Here is a 25,330-nt window from a genome sequence, read left to right as displayed (position 1 = left end):
CCGGCAGCCGTTTTGCCTCAGGGGAGGATACACAAAATTATACCATCAGCCGAGTCGTATACTTAATCTGCGATATTTGAGGCTGTATAGAATCCCATGTGTAAGGAAGGTCTTCGCGAAGCAGTTACGAGGCACAGTGAACACTCAGTACGACTTTTACACATTCAGTAGCACTTATCATGGTTCTTGGAAGAAGGCGCTCAGGAATGACAGCCCGTTACAACACCAAGTTTCATTGGCAGAACCGTACAGTTTGTGTGACAACGGCGGATATATTGAGACGATTGTTGCCATCCGCTTCTACGATCTTGGCCAAGAAGGTCTTGGACATGTTTTCAATGTTAAATACGTTTTTTATGCATCCCGCAGCTCCTGGTGCGCCCTCACCCAAGGTGCAGGAAATGGCCTCACCGGAGAGGCAAAGCAGTGACAACCTCGTTACAGTATACAGTTGGTATTGGGACTTGTTGGTATTGGGATTGGGACAGTTGGTATTGGGATATTGTTGTTCCTCGGTAGCTACCTCTGCACCGAAGTATTCCTGGACTTCAAGTCTCATTAAAGGTCTTGGCCAAGGCAGCTACTAGACAGGGCATATTCGATACACCTTTTATACATGCAGTATACCCCTTCTTGCGATTCAGAAGACACGCTCATGAATGACGACCCCGTTACAATATTCATTGAGAATCGGCGGAGCCGTACCGTTAGACAAGATATCCACGAGGGCCACACTTCCTGGCATGCTCAGAAAAGAAAGGGTAGCGGGCGAGAAGAGAGCAACTCCGGCGTCCGAAACGTCTCATCGTGGGATCGCCTATGCAAGAGACGGCGTGCCTGACACTGGGCCTAAAAATACCCTGGCACGCAGCCGCCACCGCCGCCGGGTAGTGCATTGTCGAAAAACCTGCAGTGCAGCCGCCGTGCCAGCCATAAGGTGCGGCACACCCACTGGCCGAAAATGAATGCTTCAGATAGCGGCCGCGCTCTCGACCGGCCTTTTCCCTTTCATTAGGTCTCCTCCATCTATCACCTCGGCACGAGAGAACGCAGTGGATGCATGGAGTCTGACGGCCTATTTTCGTGCATCGGGCATGGTTTCTCGGGTATCGCTAAAGGAGAAGCTATATAGCACCAGGGAAGTGTGCGTCTAAAACGGCTTAGCGAGGGACGATGCTACAGTGTTTAGAGCGACGGATAATCAATCAGGCGGCGGTGCCGTGGCCCCCCACAAACACAGCACACTCGCTGCATGCAAACAGAACGAATGCTTAGGGACGACTCGTATATTAGTCAATATGAGTCACGATCGCGAGTTCATCCTTGCAGTCGTGCTAAAGGGGCCAGCTAGGGGTCCTTACTTCGCCTCCTTTTAGACTTCACTGAACGCTAACTCTCCCGCTTTTGCGTGACTTGGAGGACAATTGCCATGTAATTTTACATTGCCTAAACTTGCTACTAGAATCAGCGGCATATGCCATACTAGCAACAAGCTCAGCAAAGCTGCAGCTCTTGTACATGTGCATGTAGAAGATGATCCCGTACAAACTCGCCCGACTTGCTACGCTACAGTTGCGTATGTGGACTTCAATCGCTCCTACAGAGTAACAAAACGCAAAGAACACCGTCAGTTCAAATTGTGTACGTCTTCACTGTCACCTGTACAGCTCTCGTGGGCCCGTTGGAGAGTGATGGAAGAGGGAGTACCGCTCTTTAAAGTCATGCACTTAAATTCAGTCTTTATATGAAGGACAGCAAGGGGGATAGGGTCGCAAAGGACAGGACCAAAGAAAGAAGGCGCCATCATTTGGAAGAAAGATACATAGATAGAAACAAGAAATATAGGAAGGAAATAGATAGCAACAGAGCGCGCGCACGCAGTCACTGATGAGCTGTTCGCAGCATAGAGTGACAGTCAGTGTAATGCTCATCCATTCCAAGCTGCTATAATGCATTTGTAGTCCGCTGCAGCAATGGCTTATGCCGTCGTATTGGCAGTGGTCTGTCATATGGCGTAGCGTATTGTTATGAGTCTGTTATAACGCGGCGTATTGGCCGCGGTCTGTCAATACGCGCAGTCGGCAGCATTTGTTGAAGAGGATGCTACTGTCTCAGTAAAAAGGACCTTAACCACGAGCTTCGTGTGCTGACACCGATCATCAGTGAGAGAGATAGCTCATAATATCTGTGGTAAGTGCCAAAACCACGATATGATTACGAGGCACGCCGTAGTAGAGGGCTCCAGAAATTTGGACCGTGTGGAGTTATTCAACGTGCACCCAAATCTAAGTACACACGCCTCTAGCATTACGCCTCCATCGAAATGCGACCTCAGTGGGGATCGAACCCACAACTTTCGGGTCAGAAGCCGAGCAGCGTAACCACTGTAACACCGCGGCGGCTCTGAGAGAGAGAAAGAAACTCATACGGTCCCCTATACATTCGCCTAAGACAATTCTACGTCGAAACCGATTCGGTGCGGTTATCGTCATCATAATGGTTTTCTGCTTCGTCATTACCATTATCATCATCATTATTATTCCAATCTTCTTCGATGATGATGACCATCATATCGTTCATCATAATCGTGATGATGCAATCATCACGATTACCATCACCTTGTATGGTGATGGTAAAGATGATGGTTAAGAAGAACTTATCATCATCAAGGAAATATATCCAACCGAAAACAGACGAACACGGCAAACGGTGGAGGAGACAGGAAAGCGGCTAGACTACCAACTCTTTAATCACCAAATCATCAAATCCAAATCACCAAATCACCAAATCACGCCGACCGCCCCTTTCCCCGTTTGACAAGGCATATAAGGCTCTCGCCTTAATAGTACAAACTCTATTGAATAGTTAATTGGTGTGACGGCCGTTCTTGGTGTAGGTCCTCAATCTAACAAAACGAACCCCGTCACATGCTCATTAAGTAGACATGAAACGCAGACGCCAAATTAGCTGAACGCCTCAGTGGAGCTGACTTCATAACGGAGTCGACGACGCGAGTAAGTCGAGTGTATTGGAATACATTTCAAATTCGAGTTATAAGCGGTGCATTATGAAGAGGGCCGGGGAAAGCCAACCAGCTGTTGTACACGAGTGCAGTTAATCACGCGACTGCCGGAAGAGAACAAGGGAGCACCTAGCTTTTGATTCATCGATCGAGGCGCACATGTGAGGCCATATGCCTGCACGGTCCCTCAAAAGCGCATGCGTAGAGCCTGCACTGTATGTCCTGTTGGTTTAAGCGAAATGAACCGCACTCTAAGAACTGTGGCTCTCTTTTTATACATGTGAGAGTCATATCTGTAGCACTCCCTTTAGAGAGGAATGTTGACCCTCTTTAGGAGAGTCGTGGAACGCACGACTTTCGAAAAGAGAGTCAATGCGCGACTCTCCTAAAGAGCGTCAACTTGCCTCTCTAAAGGGAGGTTTACACATGTGACTCTTACATGTATAAAAAGAGAGTCAGAGGACACCCTTTCTTCTAAGAGTGCACGCGAGTGAAGTGAAATGCGAGCGTACTGAAATTAGCGACGCCATATGAAACATCATTCTACGTGTTTGAACGGCCCTTAATCGGGTGTCACCGCAGAAAGCAACGCGAAAAATGGAGACGACATCGCTATTATCACTATTTTTTAGTATAACGACTGCTATAAGCAATTGCTCGTGATAACCGCGTCATATTGCTGCTAATCTGGCCGATAAAGGTAATGTTTGATCTGACCTAACTGTTCGAGTCTAAATTACGCCGATATGACGCCAGCTGCAGACGCCGGAAACGCATTACTTAGCCCTAAATTTTCGCGTTTCAATCCGCGACTACTGTATACAGCGCTCTCTATCCTTTCCATCTTTCGCGCTGCGCTCCACGGGCGTAGGCAGAAATTTTTTTTCGGAGGGGGGGGGGGGGGGCACCTCCATGACCTGAAGTGGGGGCCGGGCAGGCAGATTTGGTCGAGTGCCATTTTGGGCTCTGTATGCCACGGCACAAAAAAAAAAGAAGATTCGGGGGGGGGGGGGGGGGGCACGGGTCCGGTGTGCCAGCCCCTGGCTTGGCCACTGCTGCGTTCCACTTGAAACAAATAGCTTTTGGCTGTTGGGTTGACAAGCAATACAGATGGCTTGCAATGACGTCAGTGAAACCGTCATGTTGGTGCCACGAACATGGTGGGAGGCGAAGCATGTGTTGTCTTGTTAATGTGATCAGTACATCGCATTAAGTTGTTTGCTTATTCGGGCATTTCATTAAAGAATCTTATCTCACGCGCAGAGGCCAATAACGTTCCGGCGGTGTATTTATCACTTTGAATCAGGTTAGCCGCCACGAGATGATGCTTGACGTAATGAAAGCCGCCATGTTGGAGCACCAGTAGGTTAAGAATCTGCGTCTACGATGTCACGTGCAAGCTTTCTATAATCTGTCAATAAAGTGAAATATAAGCATGCAGTTCTGTGATTAGATATTAATGGTTACTACTAATAAATGGCTTTTTTTTTCATTTTCTTCAACCTTCTTTCTCTTTGGCACAGCTTTGTCTGATGGCACAGCTTTGTCTACTGTCTAATTTACGTCGCATAAAGGAAACGAAGTTACCATACTGCGTACATAACTTTTTTAGATGCGAAGTATATTATGGCGGAGTTCAATCCGGAGGTGGTGGTGGTGTGCGGCGTGACCGCCCTTACTGCGCATGCGCACACCCTCTCCACACACCTTCTCTCTACTCGCCCTCACCACTCCTCCTGTCCACTTTCTCTCTCCACTTCCCCTCTCCCCTCCCCCTTTCCACTCTTCCTCTGAAACGCGGGCTAGACATGCCGAAATTCTCTCCTGCGCAACGCCGCGATGAGCACCAGCGCGTGCGCGTCCCCTTCTCCTCTCTCTCCTCTCCTACGCTGCCCCCCTCTCGTACGCCTGTCGACCGCGTTCCCCGCTCGCGCTGTGAGAATTAACGGCCAGGCTAGAGGGAAGACAAGACGCGCGTAGCGTCCTTCTTCGCGTTCCAAGACGCGAGGTCGGTAGCATGCCCAACGAGCGCCAATGGAACGCGATCGTGCAAGGGCTCCGACTTCGCATCACCTCATAGTCCCCTTTAGCGGGAAATGGTGTAATTTTTTCCCACATGTCATCGGATCTGGCCGTCCAGATCTCATTAAATCTGGACTAACCGATGCTACGCTATTTGCGAACCGATACTAGCCTATTTAACCAATGCTAACCTACACTATTTGCTTACCGATGCTAACCTGGACTGGCTGATGCTAACCTATTTGATACAATGTCACTTTGTTACAAATAAGCATAAATAATAACCCCTTGTGGTGCGAAATTATGATGCACTGTCTGCAAATGTCTCAAATTTGCACAATATAATTCTAAGGCACTTGATATTACATTCCAAGAAAAAAAAAGTAATATGTTGTTTTGTGCGAGTTTTGCTAATCAATCCTAATTAGCGTATCATTAAATATTTCATTATTGCGCACTGCCATTTTCTATTTTCGCATGTAAAGAAGGAAACCGTAGGTTCAAAATGCACACGCAATTTGTTTTTTGTCTGCGTTCATTTCCAGCAAAGAAAAAAAAAAACGCCAGGCCTGCGCTAAAACCGCAGCACAGTCACAGCGAAAGCTGGAAGAGCGGCGTTTCTAGAGCCCGTTAAGCTCTCTTGGGGCTACAATACAAGTACACTAGAAAGGTACCCACTACGCCATAAATCACAATTTTTGTGAAGTTTGGAAGCACCTACTAAGCCATTATTCGTCATTCTGCGGAGAAGCGAGGCACCAGCTACACGTCTGTAAGGCATTATGTGCACTTTGTTCACGCGACGACTGATGACGATGAAGAATTATGGCTCAGCCCTTTGTAATGGGTTGGAATCTTTAAACGGCCCACCAGTTATGTAATTTGCATTGGGTGACGCCCGGTCGCTATTTCCCTCTCCCGTCATGCTGTATAACATACGTTGACGTGGGAAAGAGACGGGGGGGGGGGGGAGCGAAGAACTTTACTGAGACCCCGAGGAAATGGATCATACGCTTATGGGCTTCCTTGGCAACCAATACAAGTGCCCTTGCGAGGAACCCACTACGCTATAAATCATTCTAATTTTACTGAGACCCAGAGGAAGTGTATCATGCGCTTATGGGCTTCCTTGGCAACCAATCCAAGTGCACTTGCGAGGAACCCACTACGCTATAAATAATTGTAATTTTTGAGAATAGGCCAGCAGGCACTCTGCCATTTTTTGTCATTCTACGGAGAGCGTTGGTACCTGCTAAACCCATGTAAGGCATTATGCGCACTTTGTTGATGCTGTGCCTGATGATGAAGAATTATGGCAGGGTCCTTTGTAATGGGTTGGAAGCATTCAACAACCTGCTCGTTGCGCAATTCGCATTGTGTGACGCCTGGTTACAGAATTCGCGTTGTGCTACGCTTGGTGCTTATTTTACTCTTCTACCACGCTATATTGCATATGCTAATGTGGTTCCTTCCCGACATGAAGCCTGTATAGGACCTTTTAGCAAAGCAGTTTCAAGCACCGGTATGGCTCAGAGGTTGAATACTGGGCTCCCACGCAGAGGACCCAGGTTCGAACCTCGTTCCATCCTGGAATTTTTTTCTTATTAGTTTTTTTTCTTATTTCGAGCGATACTGGTTACGGACACCGGCGGCGGCGGCGGCGGCGGCGGCGGACAACTACGGCGCCAAAAACGGCCGGTGAAATGATCTCATAACAGCTTTCGCTGTAATAACATGACGTTGGTCCTGGAACGTGGCAATTGAGCGACCCGTCGAATCGTAGTGCCTTCACGAAAATTATCGGCCATAGTCACACTTAGCACGTTGGGGTTAAAGGAGTACTGACACAATTCTGAAGTGCAGCAAAACGGACGTTTTACAGCGAAAGCTGTTATGAGATCATTTCACCGGCCGTTTTTGGCGCCGTAGTTGTCCGCCGCCGCCGCCGCCGCCGGTGTCCGTAACCAGTATCGCTCGAAATAAGAAAAAAAAACTAATAAGAAAAAAATTCCAGGATGGAACGAGGTTCGAACCTGGGTCCTCTGCGTGGGAGCCCAGTATTCAACCTCTGAGCCATACCGGTGCTTGAAACTGCTTTGCTAAAAGGTCCTATACAGGCTTCATGTCGGGAAGGAACCACATTAGCATATGCAATATAGCGTGGTAGAAGAGTAAAATAAGCACCAAGCGTAGCACAAGGCGAATTCTGTAACCAGGCGTCACACAATGCGAATTGCGCAACGAGCAGGTTGTTGAATGCTTCCAACCCATTACAAAGGACCCTGCCATAATTCTTCATCATCAGGCACAGCATCAACAAAGTGCGCATAATGCCTTACATGGGTTTAGCAGGTACCAACGCTCTCCGTAGAATGACAAAAAATGGCAGAGTGCCTGCTGGCCTATTCTCAAAAATTACAATTATTTATAGCGTAGTGGGTTCCTCGCAAGTGCACTTGGATTGGTTGCCAAGGAAGCCCATAAGCGCATGATACACTTCCTCTGGGTCTCAGTAAAATTAGAATGATTTATAGCGTAGTGGGTTCCTCGCAAGGGCACTTGTATTGGTTGCCAAGGAAGCCCATAAGCGTATGATCCATTTCCTCGGGGTCTCAGTAAAGTTCTTCGCTCCCCCCCCCCCCCCGTCTCTTTCCCACGTCAACGTATGTTATACAGCATGACGGGAGAGGGAAATAGCGACCGGGCGTCACCCAATGCAAATTACATAACTGGTGGGCCGTTTAAAGATTCCAACCCATTACAAAGGGCTGAGCCATAATTCTTCATCGTCATCAGTCGTCGCGTGAACAAAGTGCACATAATGCCTTACAGACGTGTAGCTGGTGCCTCGCTTCTCCGCAGAATGACGAATAATGGCTTAGTAGGTGCTTCCAAACTTCACAAAAATTGTGATTTATGGCGTAGTGGGTACCTTTCTAGTGTACTTGTATTGTAGCCCCAAGAGAGCATAACGGGCTCTAGAAACGCCGCTCTTCCAGCTTTCGCTGTGACTGTGCTGCGGTTTTAGCGCAGGCCTGGCGTTTTTTTTGGTTTCCTTGGCATGTAGTGTTAACGCTCTGCCCACACCGCATCCGGGAAACATGTATAAATATTTAAGTTTGATTTTAAAGTTTTCATCTCCCAGCATCTGCAAGGCAGCTTCACCGCATGGAGAGCCCTATGACGTTTCAAGTCAGCTCATTTAGTTTGCGAAGTCTGAGTTTGCATGCAGCGTGAATCACAGAAATCGCTGTCGGAGGCACTGGACGACAGTTCACTCATCATGAACCACGTTCGACTGACAGCAAAGGACAACAGGTGCATATTTCGTGGATTGCAGTCTGCCCGTGACGTCACGGGCAGACTTGACACGTCACTATGAAGCCGCCCTCTCGAAACCGAAACCGAAACTGCTGGTTGAAAGAAGCGGTATTAAAAATATATGCAATGCATCCCCAGGCACCACGACACTCTTTTTAGGGTTCTCGACACCCGTGCTTTCATTTAGAGCAACAACCCAAAAAATTTTAAAATTCATGTCAGTACTCCTTTAAGTCAAGACACGTTGACTATGCAGAAGGTTCAACTCATGCTAGGCGCAGTGTATCTGTCCTATCTTGCCCACGAGTCCGATGAATTGGCAGCAACAAGTTGAGTCCGCATATGTGGACATTGCGCCTCAAGGGGATAAATATTTCGTAATTTTCTTCATCACGTGTTGAAGCTTCGGCCTTTCCTGTCTTCTGTGCAAATCTTGTGCTTTATGAGCAGTTATATTCAACCTCAGGCAGTGTTGCTAGTCTTGTGCATTCGCATGCTCATGCAAATTCCGGACATGTTCCTTTTTCAGCGGAAACTGTTATGAGATACTAAAAACAGCCGATTTTGGTGCCGTAGTTGCCTGCTGCGGCCGCGCTGCCGCCGATGTCCGCAACCGTTATCGCACGAAATAAAGAATTAATTAAATGACAAAAAAATATCCAGGACCCGATGGGATTCGAACCCGGGCCCTCTGGGTTGCAGTCGAGTATTCTACCAGAGCTACGCCGGTGCCTGATACACATTCACAAAAAGACCCTATACCAGCGTCATGTCGGGCAAGGAATCGCGTTAACGTATGTAATATATCGTGGCAGAAGAATAAAATAACAAGCAGGCGTCACACAATGCGAAGTGCGCAACGAGTGGGTGGGTCGCTGAATGCTTCCAACCCATTACAAAGGGCTCAGCCATAATTCTTCATCGTCATCAGCTACAGCACAAAGTTCACATAATGCCTTACAGATGTGTAGCTGGGACCAGGCTTCTTCGCAGAATGACAAATAATGGCATAGTAGGTGCTTCCCTACTTCACAAAAATTATAATGATTTATGGCGTATTCGGTACCTTGCAAGTGTACTTGTATTAACTGCCCCAAGAGAGTTGACAAGCTCAAGAAAGGCCACGCGCTCTTTTAGCTTTCGCTGTGACTGTGCTGCGGGTTCGGCGCAGGCCCGGCGATGTTCTTTTTTTTTTTGTAGAGGAAAGAGCACCAAGTGACACTCTTGTTTTTCTTCCCAGGAAGGTGCCGGAAGCTGGAGCCTCTCGGTGATGTCCTGGGCCCTCTGGACTGCCAGAAGTTGGTTGCTGAGCTCACCTGTCTGAGCTAGCGGGACCTCCAGTCGCGTTGAGCTTCTGCCACTTTTGAACCACAATAAAGTTCTCACTCACTCACTCTTGTTTTTCTTCCAACCACATCCGGTCAAGCACTTACTTCCGGTTTTACGAATATTCATAAAAAGTCTTCTAAAAAAACAGAAATCCGGGATTCTGGTTCAAGTTAACAATAATATTGGACACGTATGATATCGCAGCGTAAGTTCACTTATGATAAGAGGCATTCAAATGTCAGAATAACTAAAGAAAATTAATTGCTTGAGTTTACTGAAAGATTGTGAGCATCTTGGATAGCTGGGAACCTGGCGAAGCATATCCAAACAACGCGCTTCTTTCTGCATCGACTCTGGCATACACTTCGACAGCGCACGATACACGCAGTTAACCCAAGGAATGAAGGGAAAGAATTTTGAGGGCTCGTTTCTTTATTTCACACAACGTTAACGAAAAGCAGCAGATAATGAAAGCCAAGGAAGGAGTAGGGGACGTTAACTGTTCTTTTTCAACTGTATTGTAGTAATGGTGATACGCATGTGAAGAAAGTAATGTGGCCGAAAAGACAACTTGCCACCTGCAGGGACCGAACCTGCAACCTACGGATTACGCTCCCAAATGGTAAGCGCAGTGGCGTGTAATCTGTGTAATCGGGCGTGTAATGCGAAGGTTGCAGGTTCGGTCCCTGCCGGCGTTAAGCTGTATTTTCGTCCATTTTACTTTCTTGACGTGTATATCTAAATTACTGCAATACACTTAAAACAGAACAATTAACGTCCCCTACTCCTTCCTCGGCTTCATTATCTGCTGGTTTTCATTAAAGTTAACCCAAGGAGTTTGTGTGCCCCCGAGGGCACACGAACGCCGACGTACGAGTACGACTATGAGACGCCTAAATGAAGGATTAGAGTCTCCTCCAGAATTTCTTTTTAAAGATACCTAGTACCAGCATAAACTCTCAGCTACTTTCTTATATCGGCACATATATTTGTGAGCACTGCTGGAACTGGTTTGTTGGTTACACATGATTGTTTTTTTTTACTACGCTGCATCTTGCATAATCTTAGCGAACTGTTCTGAATTTTAGCAAAATGATCCTTCTCTCCTCGCAGGTTCTTGTTCATTCGCGACACAATAAGATAAACAAAAAACATGTGTAGATATTTTTAAAAAAAGTCACAGTTTCGCCGCAAGGGCGAAGCAATGAATGCGATAGCAAGAAAAGCGGCCGCTGATGGAGGCGCTGCGACTACCGTGCGTCCATCACTACCCGGCAGCTACTAGACAGTTTTAATTTCACGTACGTAGGGACTTCTCATACGCAAACGTGAAAAGTACACGTACGTTACGTGCACGACATCTGAAACGCTTTTAGCTACACGCACGCGACGCGCGGTGAGAGCTACCACGTAGCTCGATCTGCTGAGAATCATGAACACTGCGGTAGTTTGTTCGAGCGCCCGCGCGAGCAGACAGCGGAAGGGCAAGGTTCTCGCTGCGCAAATATGAGAAGAAGCGAGAGAGCTGGCCGACGCCTTTAAGTGCGCCCGCGCGCTCCCAGCGCCATCTCGCTGGTAATGAAGAAACGCTTATAAGCGCCTCCGTCTCGGAGGACTGCAAACGGTAAAGGGTTTGTATATAACGCTCGCCGTTAGCTGCCAGAGGGATGTACGCTTTGTGGAGTAGTGCTTAGCGCACCGCGCTGCGAATTCAGAGGTCGCTGGTTCGATTCCGCGCTTCGGAAGCATTTTTCTGATTTATTTTTCTTTGGGATATTGATGTATATATACATACTTATACATATACGCAGCATGACGGCGGCGACGGCGACGGCAAAAATCAGCCGAGACTGTCCATATAATTGCTATCGCAATAATAGAATTAGCATTTTCGGAGCGTGAAATCTCAGACACAGCACACGTAGCTGGCCGCAATACATCACGACACGGAGCCCCATTACAGCCAGTTACCCGAGACCAGCACAGCAAAGCGCCTTTACAGCGCAGACTATACACAGCCCAGTGCATCATCCACCATGAATCCATTGCATGTGTGTTTAACAATACATTTTGTAAGCTCTTAAGGAGCATATGAGGCTACGGACAGAGCCGCAAAACTGATTGTAGGCGGGCCAGTTGGTACATTGAGAGCAGGGTCCGTTCAAGTGACACCAACCAAAGTTTGAGTTTTCAGTGCGCCGCCTCTGCATGCTTCCTCACGCTCTCGTCTATTCACCGAGTCATTTTGCAGTCATTTTGTCAAGAACACCGCGGAATTTTAGTCAGGCTTGTGCTGTATTTCCCCCTCTTCGCTTTTCCCTCGTTCAAAATTTTGCGCTGCTCTTGACAAAATTCGCAATAACATACCCACTATTAACTACGACCCAATAGGCAGCTAAAACCAAGAAAACTGCTTTATTGGAAAGCCAAAAAAGAAAACGCTCTTTCACACGAAAGCAAGAAAAAGGACACTTTTCTTCAAGACAAACAGAACAAGAAAAAATGGCCTCCTTTGGAACAGCCGGGCTGCTGGCAGCTTCGGATGAGCACAAGCTGGGAGGCGTGTCAGTGGTCAGCTGTTCTGGACCAATGGGCCTTAGTGTGATTCCTGCTCCGTTGCCTCGGCCACGTGCTCGCCGCTCTGAGCGGCGTCTTCGTCTGCGCCGTACCAATCTTCGTCGTCGCTTCCTCGCATCAGGTCCAGGATCTTCTCAGACACGCATTCCTTGCCGTGGTCTCGCTCGTGCTCCCAGCACAGCACCTCAATCTCGCACAGCTTGCTGTAGTAGAAGTTTCGCTCCAGCTCCAGCCAGTACAAGGCCTCTTTCAGCTCGACAACCTGATTAGCGAGCTCCTCGATGGTGTCCGTGAAGTCTCCAGCACCGGCGCCGCCTCCTGGACTCACGGTCGTGCCCCTCGGTGCATACCCAGCGTACCTGCACGGCAGGCGACCGCCGCCGCCGGTCCCTGTCTCAGTCTCCTCCGTGTTAGTAGCGGTCTCCTCGTAGTTGTCCTCCGCGAAGCGGTAGTCTTGCAGAGAGGCGTGGGCTCCGAACAGCGCCGACGTGGCGTACATGTACGGTACGGCGTGACAGACCTCCGGTGGCATGGCGGCAGGTCCCGGGAACTGGGACTCGAAAAGGTCCTTGAACCACTGAATCAACTCCAAGTTGTCCCGGTAACTTCCTTCGGCGAGTCGCTCCACCCGCAATTCTCGGTCGACACCGACTTGCTCGAAAGCCTCACGCAGGGCCTCAAAGTTCTGGATGGACTCGCGTCCTCGCTTGGCCCTCAGGTTCACCTTGCTCAGGTTCACGGCTCCCGGGAAGAGAATATCGGTAAACTGGCAGTACACTGCCCCGGAGCTCAGGTCTTCCACTTTGTCATACCTCGTTCCCAGATACGCGTTGACCCAGTGCAGGAGTTCCGAAGCCTTGGTTCTATTCTCGGCCAAGTTGCAGGCGGCACCGACGGCTGTACAAGCGGCACCAGTAGGGCTGGAGTCGGCACCGGAGGAGACGGCACCACCGCTACACTCCTCCGGGTGCGTCGGAGCCGGGTCCTCCATGAGCCTGTCTTCGGGTAGGACTTCAGGCACTTCAGTCTTGGAGCTCTGCAATCTTGTGGCTCGGTTTCGGGCTCTTTGGCCTGGTCTGCAAGCTTCGCGGGGCTGGCAGGCGAAACGAGGCGCGCGGTCGCGAGTGCTCGAGCAAAGGCGCGCGATGGGCGAGCTCGTCTTCGTTTATTTGTTGGTTTCCCTCGCATGGATGGCTTGTACCCACTACGGGGAATTGACTAATGTCACCTTCGCCAAATCGCACCGGTGCGCCCAGGCACGACGATGATTGGATGAAACGGCCCTCCAGGGCGCCCCGGTGCAATTTGATGAAGATGCCACACGATTCAGATGGAAGTGAGAGATGTGCGTAGCCAAGAAGGATAGACTTACATTTCCGTTTTCTAAGTAAAAACAAAGTTTATTTTCCTTCTTTGAGTAAGTTCCATAAAGAAAATAGTTTTAATTCACTTACGTAAGGTCTCGTTGGTAATCGTTCGCTTTTGTACCCTAAACACATATTGCTAGAGCGCAATTCGCAGTTCTTCCGTATGACCCTTCTGGAGCAAGATATTCAGGCAGCAAAGACAACAGAAACAGCAGAAGCGACGACAATATAATAAGAAAATTTGCATAAGAATAGGACGACTTAGTAGTCACTTGAAATGTATTTGATGTAATGCATGCTGTCTAAATTTCTTCCAGCCTTCGCCAGCATAAACTCACACTACTTACCGGTGAATGCGAAGTTATCACGTATGGCAGCCAACATCATTAAGTTTAGAAGACCTAAACGAGGATGTCAAACTCCGGTAGTAGACTAATGCACACACACGAGAGGTGTACACTTTTGACATATTTTGCGTGGATTTATACGGCCGTCTTGTACATAAGGTTTGCCAGGTAATTGGTAGATAATGAAAAATTGGGCGTTTCTCGCATGATGTATATTCCGTTTATTTAAAAGCGAAAACGCGCTAACATCCATAAGTCGCATATGCTGCTACGTGCTATCCTGCACACAACCCTTGACACTCCTTGACAGCACATGACAACGTAAGACACTGTGTTTGTTATAGAGGCCGGACCTACCAAGTCCACGGGCATGAACTCAACGAACACTTCAGCCAGCATGGTAAGGATAGTAGCTGAATTAGCATATACTTCCTGACATTGCGACATTTAGAGTTGATAATTTTCAAGAAACAATACTTTAAAATACTTTGCAAATAATATGAATATGATCAAAATTTTCTCACATGTGCCTAAAAAGCTCATTACTTGGGCATTCAAAATCATAAAGTACAGTGCAGTTAACCCCGCGCGACCACGTGAAGCAACAAGCTCGAAGATTAGTCCCATTTACCTTCCTCTCGACTAGTACTCGATGATCACAGAGCCAGTTTCCACTCGAAGTTTTCGCAGGAAACAACATCCGTATGCGCAGACCCGAAGAGACAGCACAAAAATTTTCCCGTGACACGTTGTTCCTGTAACCTTTTTTACGCCCACCCACTGAACTTTCTCACGGCGCCGATTAATTTACCGCTTGTACGGGTCTCCATTGTCCGGCCCAACGAAAAAACTGGAGAACGAGGTATTGCGCGCTGACAAACGACTCGCTGGCCTTTCCACGGACGTTTACGTTACGTACAACTTGTACAGGTGCTAGGTCATTCGGGATGCATTAGCGCGCGACCCCTTGCAGACAGGTCAGGCCAATTCCTGTGGGCTGTGGCGTCACACCGGCGACAATCTACGCGTCCCGGAAGTGCAGCACCGTTGGTGGCCTTTCCCTAGCGTGGCCCGGACCATTTCTTTATTATTTCGCACTTTCGTGTTTCAAGTGTCCACAACGTGAGGACGGTCAGTCACTCTTCCATCCGGCTAGCAGCTGGCACAGCGCAAGCAGGTGATGATCTGAAAAGCGACGGTGCTGGCTTTGTCGTCCGGTCTTTGGCCAGAGTCATCCGCTAGAAGAGAAGACGATGACGACGCCGTGGCCGAATGTCATTAACCTTCGCACGCCTGGGTCCATTCCATTGTTCATTGCCTCTCCTTGCGAGTCGCCCGCAGTGCGTTCTCTTCTTATTTTGCATTTGCACCGCAGAATGGAGCGCGCTTCGTATAATGTCCACAGGGGGTCGCATGTTCTGCGTGACGATGAATTCGCCGCCATCTTGGCTCCTCCTCGCAATTTCGCGGAGCGAGGCTCTTTGTCGTTGTCATCATTACGAGGGTGGCGATAGGAATACGAAACGAGGCTCACGGTACATCCCTCCTCAACGGACACTCCCTCGCGTCTGTGTGGAAGACGCCGAATAAGAGGGGAGGTACGCGAATACAAAACACGAGCGCGCGCGCACACAGTACCCAAACAAAGAAAGGGAGCGTAGCTTTGGACAGAACTGTGGCTCTTTCGGGTCGCGTAATCTGCAAAACGGAGATCATTTCTGTCTTTTCAGGGCATAGTTGAAGAAATGTGTTAATGTCAGGTAGCAGCCTACGCCTAGGGCGTACAGAACATCCAGAAAGAAGGCGCGGATATTGTCAGGCGTCGAGTCTACACCGTTGTATGCGGGGCGTGAGACTTATAAACGTAGCAGACACCTATTAATTCGTTTGAAAACTCGGCCCGCCCATTTCACATTGTGCTGTGGGCAGTTGGCATTGGGACAGTTGGTCTTTCCTATGGCACAAACCCCACTATAGATGATGGCAAACGACAATACAACCAACAGAGAATTCAGCGACCAAGAGTGCACACAATAAGGTAAGGGGAGAGTGAGTGGAAAGATATGTGCAGATGCAGAAGGACTGAAAAAAAAAAAGGAATGAAGGGCTCTCATAGAGTGAATTAAGGATTACAAAGTTTTAAATGGATGTGTATGATATACAAATCACACATACTTGGCAGGAAATGAACCTGCACATACCCAGTGCCCTACCTGTTCCTGTTGGCTTGTAGGGTAAGAAATAGTTTGTGGAATGTTCTTTACAATCTTTTTCTTGCTCGCAGTGGTGGAGGGCTACCTACTTGCAATTACAAATTCATTTGTCATTTTTTAAAGTGGTGTTTCCTCGTAGTTTCCATTAGCTTATCCTTCAATCCATCCAGAGGTAGCTGCCAGCGCAGTCACCCTCCAGAAGACCTTGGTGTCAACGGAGGGAGAAGAAATATTAATTATTCTGCAGCGGAGAATAGTAATAGGGTGCAGTATTGAGTGTGTAAATGTAGAAGACAAAAAAAAAACGTAGTCGCGCAATGTATTGAGGCAGTCATCTTTTTTCATCAACCGCGGTGACGTAGGCGCGAAAAAGAACTGTGCTGGCCTGCTTATATGTTCGAGACTGCAGGTTCTGTACTGGTCGTGGCGACCAGATCTTGTTAGATGTTAATGACAAAAATATTAACGCATTTCCAGGTGCTTAAAGCTAATCCGGAAGCACCCCCCCCTCCCCCGCACCTACCCCTATCCCTCTTAAACTCCTCCATCACTAAGACGTGCCACATAGGCATGTCGAGAGCTTTGCTGCATAAAACATCATAACTTAGTTTCGTTATTGTTGTATATTGGACGAAGGTTCAGGGTATACGGGGCTGAGAATGTGTCCGGTGTAATGTTCCCGCATTCTATCTATGTCGGCTCTTTCAGAGACAGCTTTCGTGTATTCTTCTTGCGAACCACATCGAACACCTTCTTGACAGGAGGTGTTCCTTGCATGTACTCCCTTCTGACACTTCGTGCGCACCTATTTCACCCCCTTTAACACCTCCTTCAAGCTAGTCGTTCACACTGTTACCAGCGTTATACTTGGGTTAGGACGTAAAATAGGCCCATAATACTCTTCGATGACGCCCCGAATGCGAAGCTTTCGCTGGCGATGTGTCTCCTGGCAGCCCAAAACACAGGCAATCTTATGTTCACAGAGTAAAAACTTTTGGCCTAGTTGGTTCGGCAGGTTCAAAGAAACCATAGCGGTGAAAACACAAGGGCCAAGGAAGAGGACAGGACGTGCGTTCGTCCTGTCCTCTTCCTTGGCCCTTGTGATTTCAGCGCTATGGCTTCATCGAATCTTATGTTCCCTCCAACGCACAGGTGCCCTGCTCCTATTAGCGCGCACTGCGCCTCGCCACGCTTCCCGAACTCCATGTACCATACCGTCTCGCTTCGCATCCGTCGAGACGTAAAGAGACGTGTTACCGAGACGTGCGCCCCCAAGCGAATGTTACGGCGCCGCGTAATCTCTGACGTCACATCAATTCGCCACGCTCGCCTTAAGAGAAAACGCGTACCAGGAAGCGTAGCATAACTACGAGGAAGTCTCACTGGTGTGCAAAGAAATGCGCTCAAAGCAAACACAGCTGGCGAGGGGTATCTGGGGCTGCTGCATAGCAAGCCTGGAAGAAAGAAAGAAAAAAAGAAAGAAAGAAAGAAAGAAAGAAAGAAAGAAAGAAAGAAAGAAAGAAAGAAAGAAAGAAAGAAAGAAAGAAAGAAAGAAAGAAAGAAAGAAAGAAAGAAAGAAAGAAAGAAAGAAAGAACACAGACAGATCTGAAGCAGACACCTGGAAACTCGCTAGGGCATAAGCAAGAACCTCCATGTTTTCACCTACTTGAACCTATTCTTTTCTCCCTTTCTCAAACAGACAGAAATGTACGCCCGGTTGGACTTGAAGCTTCCTTTTCTGTCGTACGCTCGGTGAAGCTGGCGTCTGGCGAAGCGCGCTTGAAGCCCACCTCCTGTAATAGCTCGCAGGACTCGCTCGCGCGGATCGTTAAACGCCTTCGCAGCCTTATTATGTCTCTCTCGTTTTCGCCCACAATCTCTGCCCTCGCTGACTCGTTACGGTATGGTGCTTCGAAAAGAAAAGTGAGACGGCCGGCCATTAACGTACAGCGTCACTGGCATATAGACAAAAGCGAGGGACTACGCTTTGGGAGGCAGTGTTAGACGACGACGACCTTGCAAAACGTTTGTGTTGGAACATCAGCTGCTAATGCACTTGTACGCACGATGTGTCTTTCCTGTCATCTCTTGGGTAATAGGCGCAGCGACCTGTATCGGCAGCGTACGGTGATTTTGCTTACAACACGGCACGTCTATATGCTTGGTGTAAGCGATCTATATTTATTGCACAGCGCTGCAGTGTGTTGGTAAAACTGTCCCGTTTTTGCGCCTGAGCCGTAAATATACTAGTCTACTACATTTCACACACGCACACTTGCAAATGGATGGTGATGACGATTGTCATAACCATAACTGTGGCGTGTACATGTCTACAGCGGTGGCTTGGCTAAGATGTGAGCGGTGAATCTTAAATAGGGTAATGAAAAATTAATAAACAGAGGAGAGGAAAAATATGTAAATGCTTTCTACCATGGCGTCACTTCATTGTCTTATTTTTTCTTTACGTAGTGGTGTAATGCGAATTTATTTTTGTGTTTAATATTGTTATAACCATTGTCATAAGGAGTGTCCGCCCTGGATAGTCCGTAGGGAAACTATTTGGGTTTCCTTTTTGAAAACAAACCCATCAATGAAAGCATACACCTTGCGCTTCTGTGATATTCACAGACCTGACAGCAGCACTGCATACAACAACATGAGTCACCGCGCAGGTGTGATAAACTAATGAGTGATCGCAACTACGAATACAACATCATCCCGCATTGGGGCTGAATCACATTGTACTGCAGCGCTCGATAGGATATCTGCCCACTGCAGCATATCGGACAACAGGACAGTCGATCGAGATGCTGGAGCTACCCACGATAGCTCCTCTGAGCCAAATCCTGCACTGCTTCCTCGCTCAGTGTTGCTAGGTCGCCTACGTTGCCCGCCGTAATAGCTTTACGGTTAAGCAGTACTTCTTTGCAGACTAGTTGGTTCATACTTGTAAACCAAAAGAGATAAAAATAGAGGTGTACACCTTGTGATTACGTAGCAAAAGATTGTGGCGCTTGCTACGAATGAGGTGTTTTTTCACAGCTCTGTCCGCGGTACAGTTTCGTAAACGAATCTTGGTGTCGTGCGCATCGCGATGGCGCAGTGTGGCATGCCTATATACAATTGGCTTCGTGAACTGACAATAAACAGTTGGCAGTCTGCGCTGTTTCCTGTCTCCCTCCTTCTTTCCTGCTGGTTGCGCAGCAAGTCGAGTTTACATTTGCGGTTAAGGTGTTGCGTTGGAAAGCGCGAGGAAGCGGGTTCGATTCTCAACAACGGCGCCGCACACCAGTAAACACAGTGAGACAAGTATAACCTACAGTTTTTGTTGGTGTGTTGAACTTGGCATTGCCCGTGGTTTCCGCACAATCTGTTTCTGTGTTGAACATCCGGCTGCGCCGACTCTGTGCGTATTGATAACCTTCAGGATACGAGATAAGTTCACGCTCGTTGAGTTCGTCTGTTATACCGAAAGTACTTTGCGTTTGTGTCTTGTGACAGCCTACAATGCCTGATGTAAACCGTGTATATTGGAGAAACACGGCCACTGACCCGCTCCAAGAAACTATATTATGAATAGGTTTCCATGCCGCCATATTGTCAGTGCCTTCTAAGTGCCGCCATATTGGCCTGTTAACCTTGTCGTTTTGTATTTTTAGCGACTAAAAGAACAGTGGCTATGGTCGACGCATACGCATGAAAACGTTCGGGTCGATGCATTCGACGTTTCATGACCTTATTAACTCACGTCGCGATATACAAAAAGTAGAAAACATTCGCTTAACAGCCCAAGGTGGCGGCGTTCATATGTCTTACGTAAAGTCGTCTATATATACTAAAATGCTTTAAGCCATACAGAGGATGCCGCCATCGGTTTTTGTAGAAAAATAAAAAAAAGTATGTCGTGAATGCGAGCCTTGTGTGACGTTGATTAAAAAAACAGTGCCAAGACCGCAGTTAACTGGCTGTTCATTGTAGACATAAAAAATATAACGGCTCTAATTATTTGGCAAATACTGTCAGTCTTAAACAAGCCACTACAGAGAGGAGGCGTGAGGGCGAACATAGAAATACGGTGTACATAACATCAAATTTTACATTAGTGCCAACAACAGATGCAACAAGCATTTCATAAGCCTCATATGCAGGAAAAGCGCATTTAGCATATCAGTGCAAGCTCTCCAAATAAACGTTTGTTGGGGAAACAGCGAAGATAACTCTTCTGAACCACTTATTCACTTCCGGAACGGGTACGCATGAGGCGCACCGAGTGAGTTGGTTGTACATGCAGTGACGTAAGCGTGAGAAAAAGGGGCTAGAAAATACTCCTGCCAGCTACGCGCAAAAGAGAAAACATTCCCCATGAGAGGACCAAAATGCCCTACGTATTACATAAAGCACCCGTTTTCACGAAATGCCTTTCGTGTGAATACGAGGAAAACTAGCAGTGTAGTAAAGACGCGATGAAAGCGCGTTCCTTGACGTCGACATATTACCGCTGTTGTAGACGTATAGCTACAGCAAGAGATACACGCTTTCGTCCATTACCATGCTGTTACCGTGAAAGCGCACTGAAGAACTGGGACAGTGACTGACAACATCGACGCATAAGGCGAGGACTCTGACAGTGACTTGGGCACGGAGTGGGACTGAGACAGTGACTGGGTCAAGGACTGAGAGGACTACGACAGTGCTTTGGACACTGACTGAAACAAGGACAACGACAGTGACTTGGCTATGGGTTGATAAAAGGAGAAATTTATCCTTGTAGAAGCACATACGTATGTCAATTATATCTTAGTTTTCTTTTCTTTCTTTTTTTGCCCTGTAATTTGAGAAGAAAATCGCAACTGTGAATGGTCCATCAAGTTATGAAGGACCGAATTCAGATAGCGTTCCTTCGAAAAAGATTCTTGCTAGTGGGCTGGGCGCTATCCTTAATTGACTGTTATGTGTCTGTGAGGTGCTTACTTCATCCGTCTAGTTTCCTGATATGTATCAGTTCGTATTAGAGCTCGAGCACGCATTCCGAACTCAATGTGCACGTGCGTGTCACAAATCAGTCATGTTCGAGTGTTGCACGTATCTCCTTACCTTTAGCCCGCGGGTATTCGGGTGTGTCTGTAGGGAGGGCAAATTTTGCTTGCCTTTGCAAGCGAAATTGCTCCAGTGTACTCAAATGCTCCAGTGTACCCAAATCTAAATGTCGATTTCTTTTAGCCACTCCTTCAAATAAGCAAATAAGGACGTGTAATACGTACGAATGCAAACACTCTGCGAACGCGGCTCCTGATTTATAAAGCTTTTCGTTGGTAAGCACACTTTTTCACTGGACAGAAAGCTTCGCCAATTATATGGGCAGCATCGAGATAGGCTGAATTTTTTTCGTACGGAGGATTTTGCACAAAGTTTTTTTTTGTGAATACGAAACCATTTTTTTCCGAAAGTGACCTTTCTTGCCCCACGTTTCTCTGTTGTTACTATTACTACCCGAAAACGAGCAGCCGTCACACTTATATGTAACCGAGGATCTTTATTTTATTTGTTTTCTCTACGCAAATGATATTCTGAAAATCACGCTCCTTTGGGACGTTAAATCCCAGATATTATTATTATTATCGTTGAAAATCACGCTGAGATGGCACATGCTTGCGCGAAGAATTCAACAGCGGAACTGTATTGCGAATACGCCACAAGGGGGCAGAACTTGCCGGATTTTTCGCTGCAAGTGCCTTTTTTTTTATGACTAGCCGGTCACTATCGATGAGGATATGTTGAGTGTCCTGACTGGCTAGAACTTTCCCCCTCGAAGAATTCTTTCGTAATCGCTTCTTGCGGATACGAGACCCATGCTCATGTATTTGTTGCTTACTAATAACGCATGTTTATTTCCTCTTTCGTATTGTTTTTACCTGTGGCTAATACTGTGGTGCAGGTAGCTGAGATTTGGTAGGCGGTGCTGTGTTCCTTGCGCTGGAGCACGCTTGTATGCCGCACCATCTCTCTCGACCTTCCCCGTAAAAAATGAAACGTTCAATTAGCTCGCCTATGACGAAAGCATGCAATGACGCGTGGCCGCTCGCTAGAGACCGTAATCATATATACAGGGAGAGTTCCTGTTGGGGAGCTTCACTGTCTAGCCTAAGCACACATTAACGGAAGAGTTTAAGTAATAAAATGCTGCCGCGGTGGGCTTTTTCCCTCATTCGGTATTGTTCTTCTCCATAGTTGGAACGCACACACGAATGCACGACGAGAAAAGAAAATATCTTAAATTGACCTGCTGTAGTAATTGGTGAGTCGCTAAACGGATGGTGCCCGAAGAAGTAGTGTTGCATGTCAGAAAATGCCATTGTCATAAAGAGTGTTATGGTCTCCAAGGCCTTTGTCAAGCCATTCTCGCGGCTTTTAGCCCAACAGACCTTCCAGTACTGTCTGGTATATGAAATTGGATCTATATATTTCATGTATACACCGAGGCGTAATAGAAGAAACTAAACATATTCGAATGAGTGGAATTGATGCAGAGAAGGTTTACCTACAGAAGGGTGCGTCTGACAGGGCGATGTAACATAGAGGCGCACTAATAAACATACAAAAAAGACAGAGTCAAACAAAGAATGCTAACATCTTGAACTTTCATAAATACATATTTTAGCATTGAATTGAGATCGAACCGCTCTACCGGGATCGTGGAAGTACAGCAAGGGTGTAGCGAGACATTTTTTGAGGAGGGATTAAACCACATTTTATGTACACAATGTTCGTGCGTGCGTTTGCGTGTGCGCATGTATATATACACATGCAAAATTGAAAAGTTTCGAGGGGGGGGGGGTTTCACGGCTACGCCAGTGAAGTACAGTATCGTGAAGTGGGGTCCCACTGAACAATGAATGGAGGAATGACTCACTCACTCACTCACTCACTCACTCACTCACTCACTCACTCACTCACTCACTCACTCACTCACTCACTCACTCACTCACTCACTCACTCACTCACTCACTCACTCACTCACTCACTCACTCACTCAATCAATCGGTCGATCGATCATTCGATCAATCGATCGATCAATCAATCAATCAATCAATCAATCAATCAATCAATCAATCAATCAATCAATCAATCAATCAATCAATCAATCAATCAATCAATCAATCAATCAATCAAATATCATTCAATCAGCCAACCAGTCTGACGATTAAACAAAGACAACGCTATTGTAATAGACCGCTTTTGATCCGTTTGATCCACGAGTACAGAAAAAAATAAAGTCGCTGTTCTACATTGCGTCTAGCATGAAGCGCGATTTCGCAGCTAGCCGGCAAACTCTCGTTTTTCGCAATCTGTTACATTCAGGAAAAAAAGGCCGCAATTTTTTGGTCGTTTCTTCGTTCAGGCGAGAATAATACAGGGCATTTAAGCGGGCATTTCCGCACCCCGCCTAAACACCCCACACTAATCGTCCATGTAGAAACCCAAGATTATTTTGCGCACGTATGAAACAAGACGAGAATGATTTCGCGAAGAAAGAGATCGCGGCCAGCTGAGCTACAACGACGAAACAGAAAGCTCGGGAATAAACAAGCAGCCTGGACAACAAACATCCACCGCCCCGCGTCTTTCACATCGTGTCTTCGTCGCGCCTTCTACATTTCCAGTTTGCACACGCGGCTGAACAAGCCCTCACGTGCACCACCACTTGTGTGCAAATCAGGTCTCGACGCAAAAGGACTGCTGCGCGCTTTTATAATTGCGCTCGTACCTGCGGGACTCTGACGTGATGTTGTGACGTCATCGCGTGCCCTACTGAGCCATCTCTCTCTCGCCTCATTAATATCGTGCAGCGCTATCGTAAGGCGCGTTCATAGATCACATGACAAAGCACGAAACTTAGTTATCACCCGCGAGAGGTACAAAGTAAACCACCTTACACCCTTAAGGGGGTTTTGCCGTCTCTGTAACTAACACCCTTACACCCTAGGAAAAGGGTGATTTCACGTATCAAAACACCCATACCACAGGGTGTTGCCACTGGCCTAACACCCTTAGAAACGAAGAAACGAAATGAAACGGCCTAACACCCGAAGAAACGAAAAGAGAGAATGGTACAATTCTTTAGTGGGTAATTTGACAAGTGTTCCTGCTTTTGAAAGGAGCTATTTAGCAGCTATTTTGAAAGCAGCTATTCAGGAGCTATTTTTGAAAGCAGCTTTTTGTTTAATCACGCGGTGGAGCGAAATAGGTTCGTTTTTTCCCCGCGAGGAGTGCATGCGTCACTTTGCTGAGAAAACAAAAATAACTCTGTATAATTCTCACTGAGAGCCCCGACAAACGCTCCTGGTTTTCAATGCACCTGCTTAATAACGTCAATGACGTCAAATAAGACATTTGTCAGGCTGCACGCCGCCAAAGGCAAACACAACGGAAACACAATAAAAATTCACTGAAATAAATGAAGCAAGGATCCAAATCAATGAAGTGGGCCGAATGGTGCACTTTGATATAGTTTCGGCCACATCTTTCAAAGGCAATTAACTTTGGTTCAGTGAAATGAAGGGTAGCCAATAATGGCGCAGGCTTTCTTCACGGTGCGGAATGATTCGTTGCCTGATTCCTTGTCAGACTCTAGTTGTTATCACTCAATTATAATTATTGTTATCATAAACATCAAACTACATTTGAACCCTTGCAGGTTAGAAGCATCACTGAGCGATCCCCAGACATTATATTTTATTCGCCAACCAATTAGGTCCTTGACCGGTTGTCTCCTATCTTCCTCGCCTTCAACGGTGTATTCTATCTATTTTGTCTCTTGTGTATCTTTACTATAATTATATGCCACCATGCACATCATATGACGTACTGTATGATAAACCTGCAACCAGAAACATGCCCACTATGCAGTAGATAAGAATCTATCTATCTATCTATCTATCTATCTATCTATCTATCTATCTATCTATCTATCTATCTATCTATCTATCTATCTATCTATCTATCTATCTATCTATCTATCTATCTATCTATCTATCTATCTATCTATCTATCTATCTATCTATCTATCTATGCTGCATAAATAGCATTATTTGGCGCTTGCTTCTGCGCACTCGGACCCACATACACGACTT

The 25,330-nt window shown here is 47.0% G+C and overlaps 2 protein-coding genes across 4 annotated transcripts in view; both read right to left on the bottom strand.

Annotated features, from left to right (window-relative positions):
* LOC119401819 (uncharacterized) overlaps positions 1–25,330 on the bottom strand; it is a 215,171-nt gene that overhangs the window by 182,646 nt on the left and 7,195 nt on the right. The window lies entirely within an intron of this gene.
* Positions 12,291–13,262, bottom strand: LOC119403192 (microtubule-associated protein RP/EB family member 1). Its single transcript, XM_037670138.2, has one exon. The coding sequence runs from the start codon at positions 13,260–13,262 to the stop codon at positions 12,291–12,293; it is 972 nt and encodes a 323-aa protein (XP_037526066.1).

This window comes from Rhipicephalus sanguineus, chromosome 8 (assembly GCF_013339695.2).
Source record: "Rhipicephalus sanguineus isolate Rsan-2018 chromosome 8, BIME_Rsan_1.4, whole genome shotgun sequence".
Lineage (NCBI taxonomy): Eukaryota > Metazoa > Arthropoda > Arachnida > Ixodida > Ixodidae > Rhipicephalus > Rhipicephalus sanguineus.
This window is presented reverse-complemented; position numbering and strand designations above follow the sequence as displayed.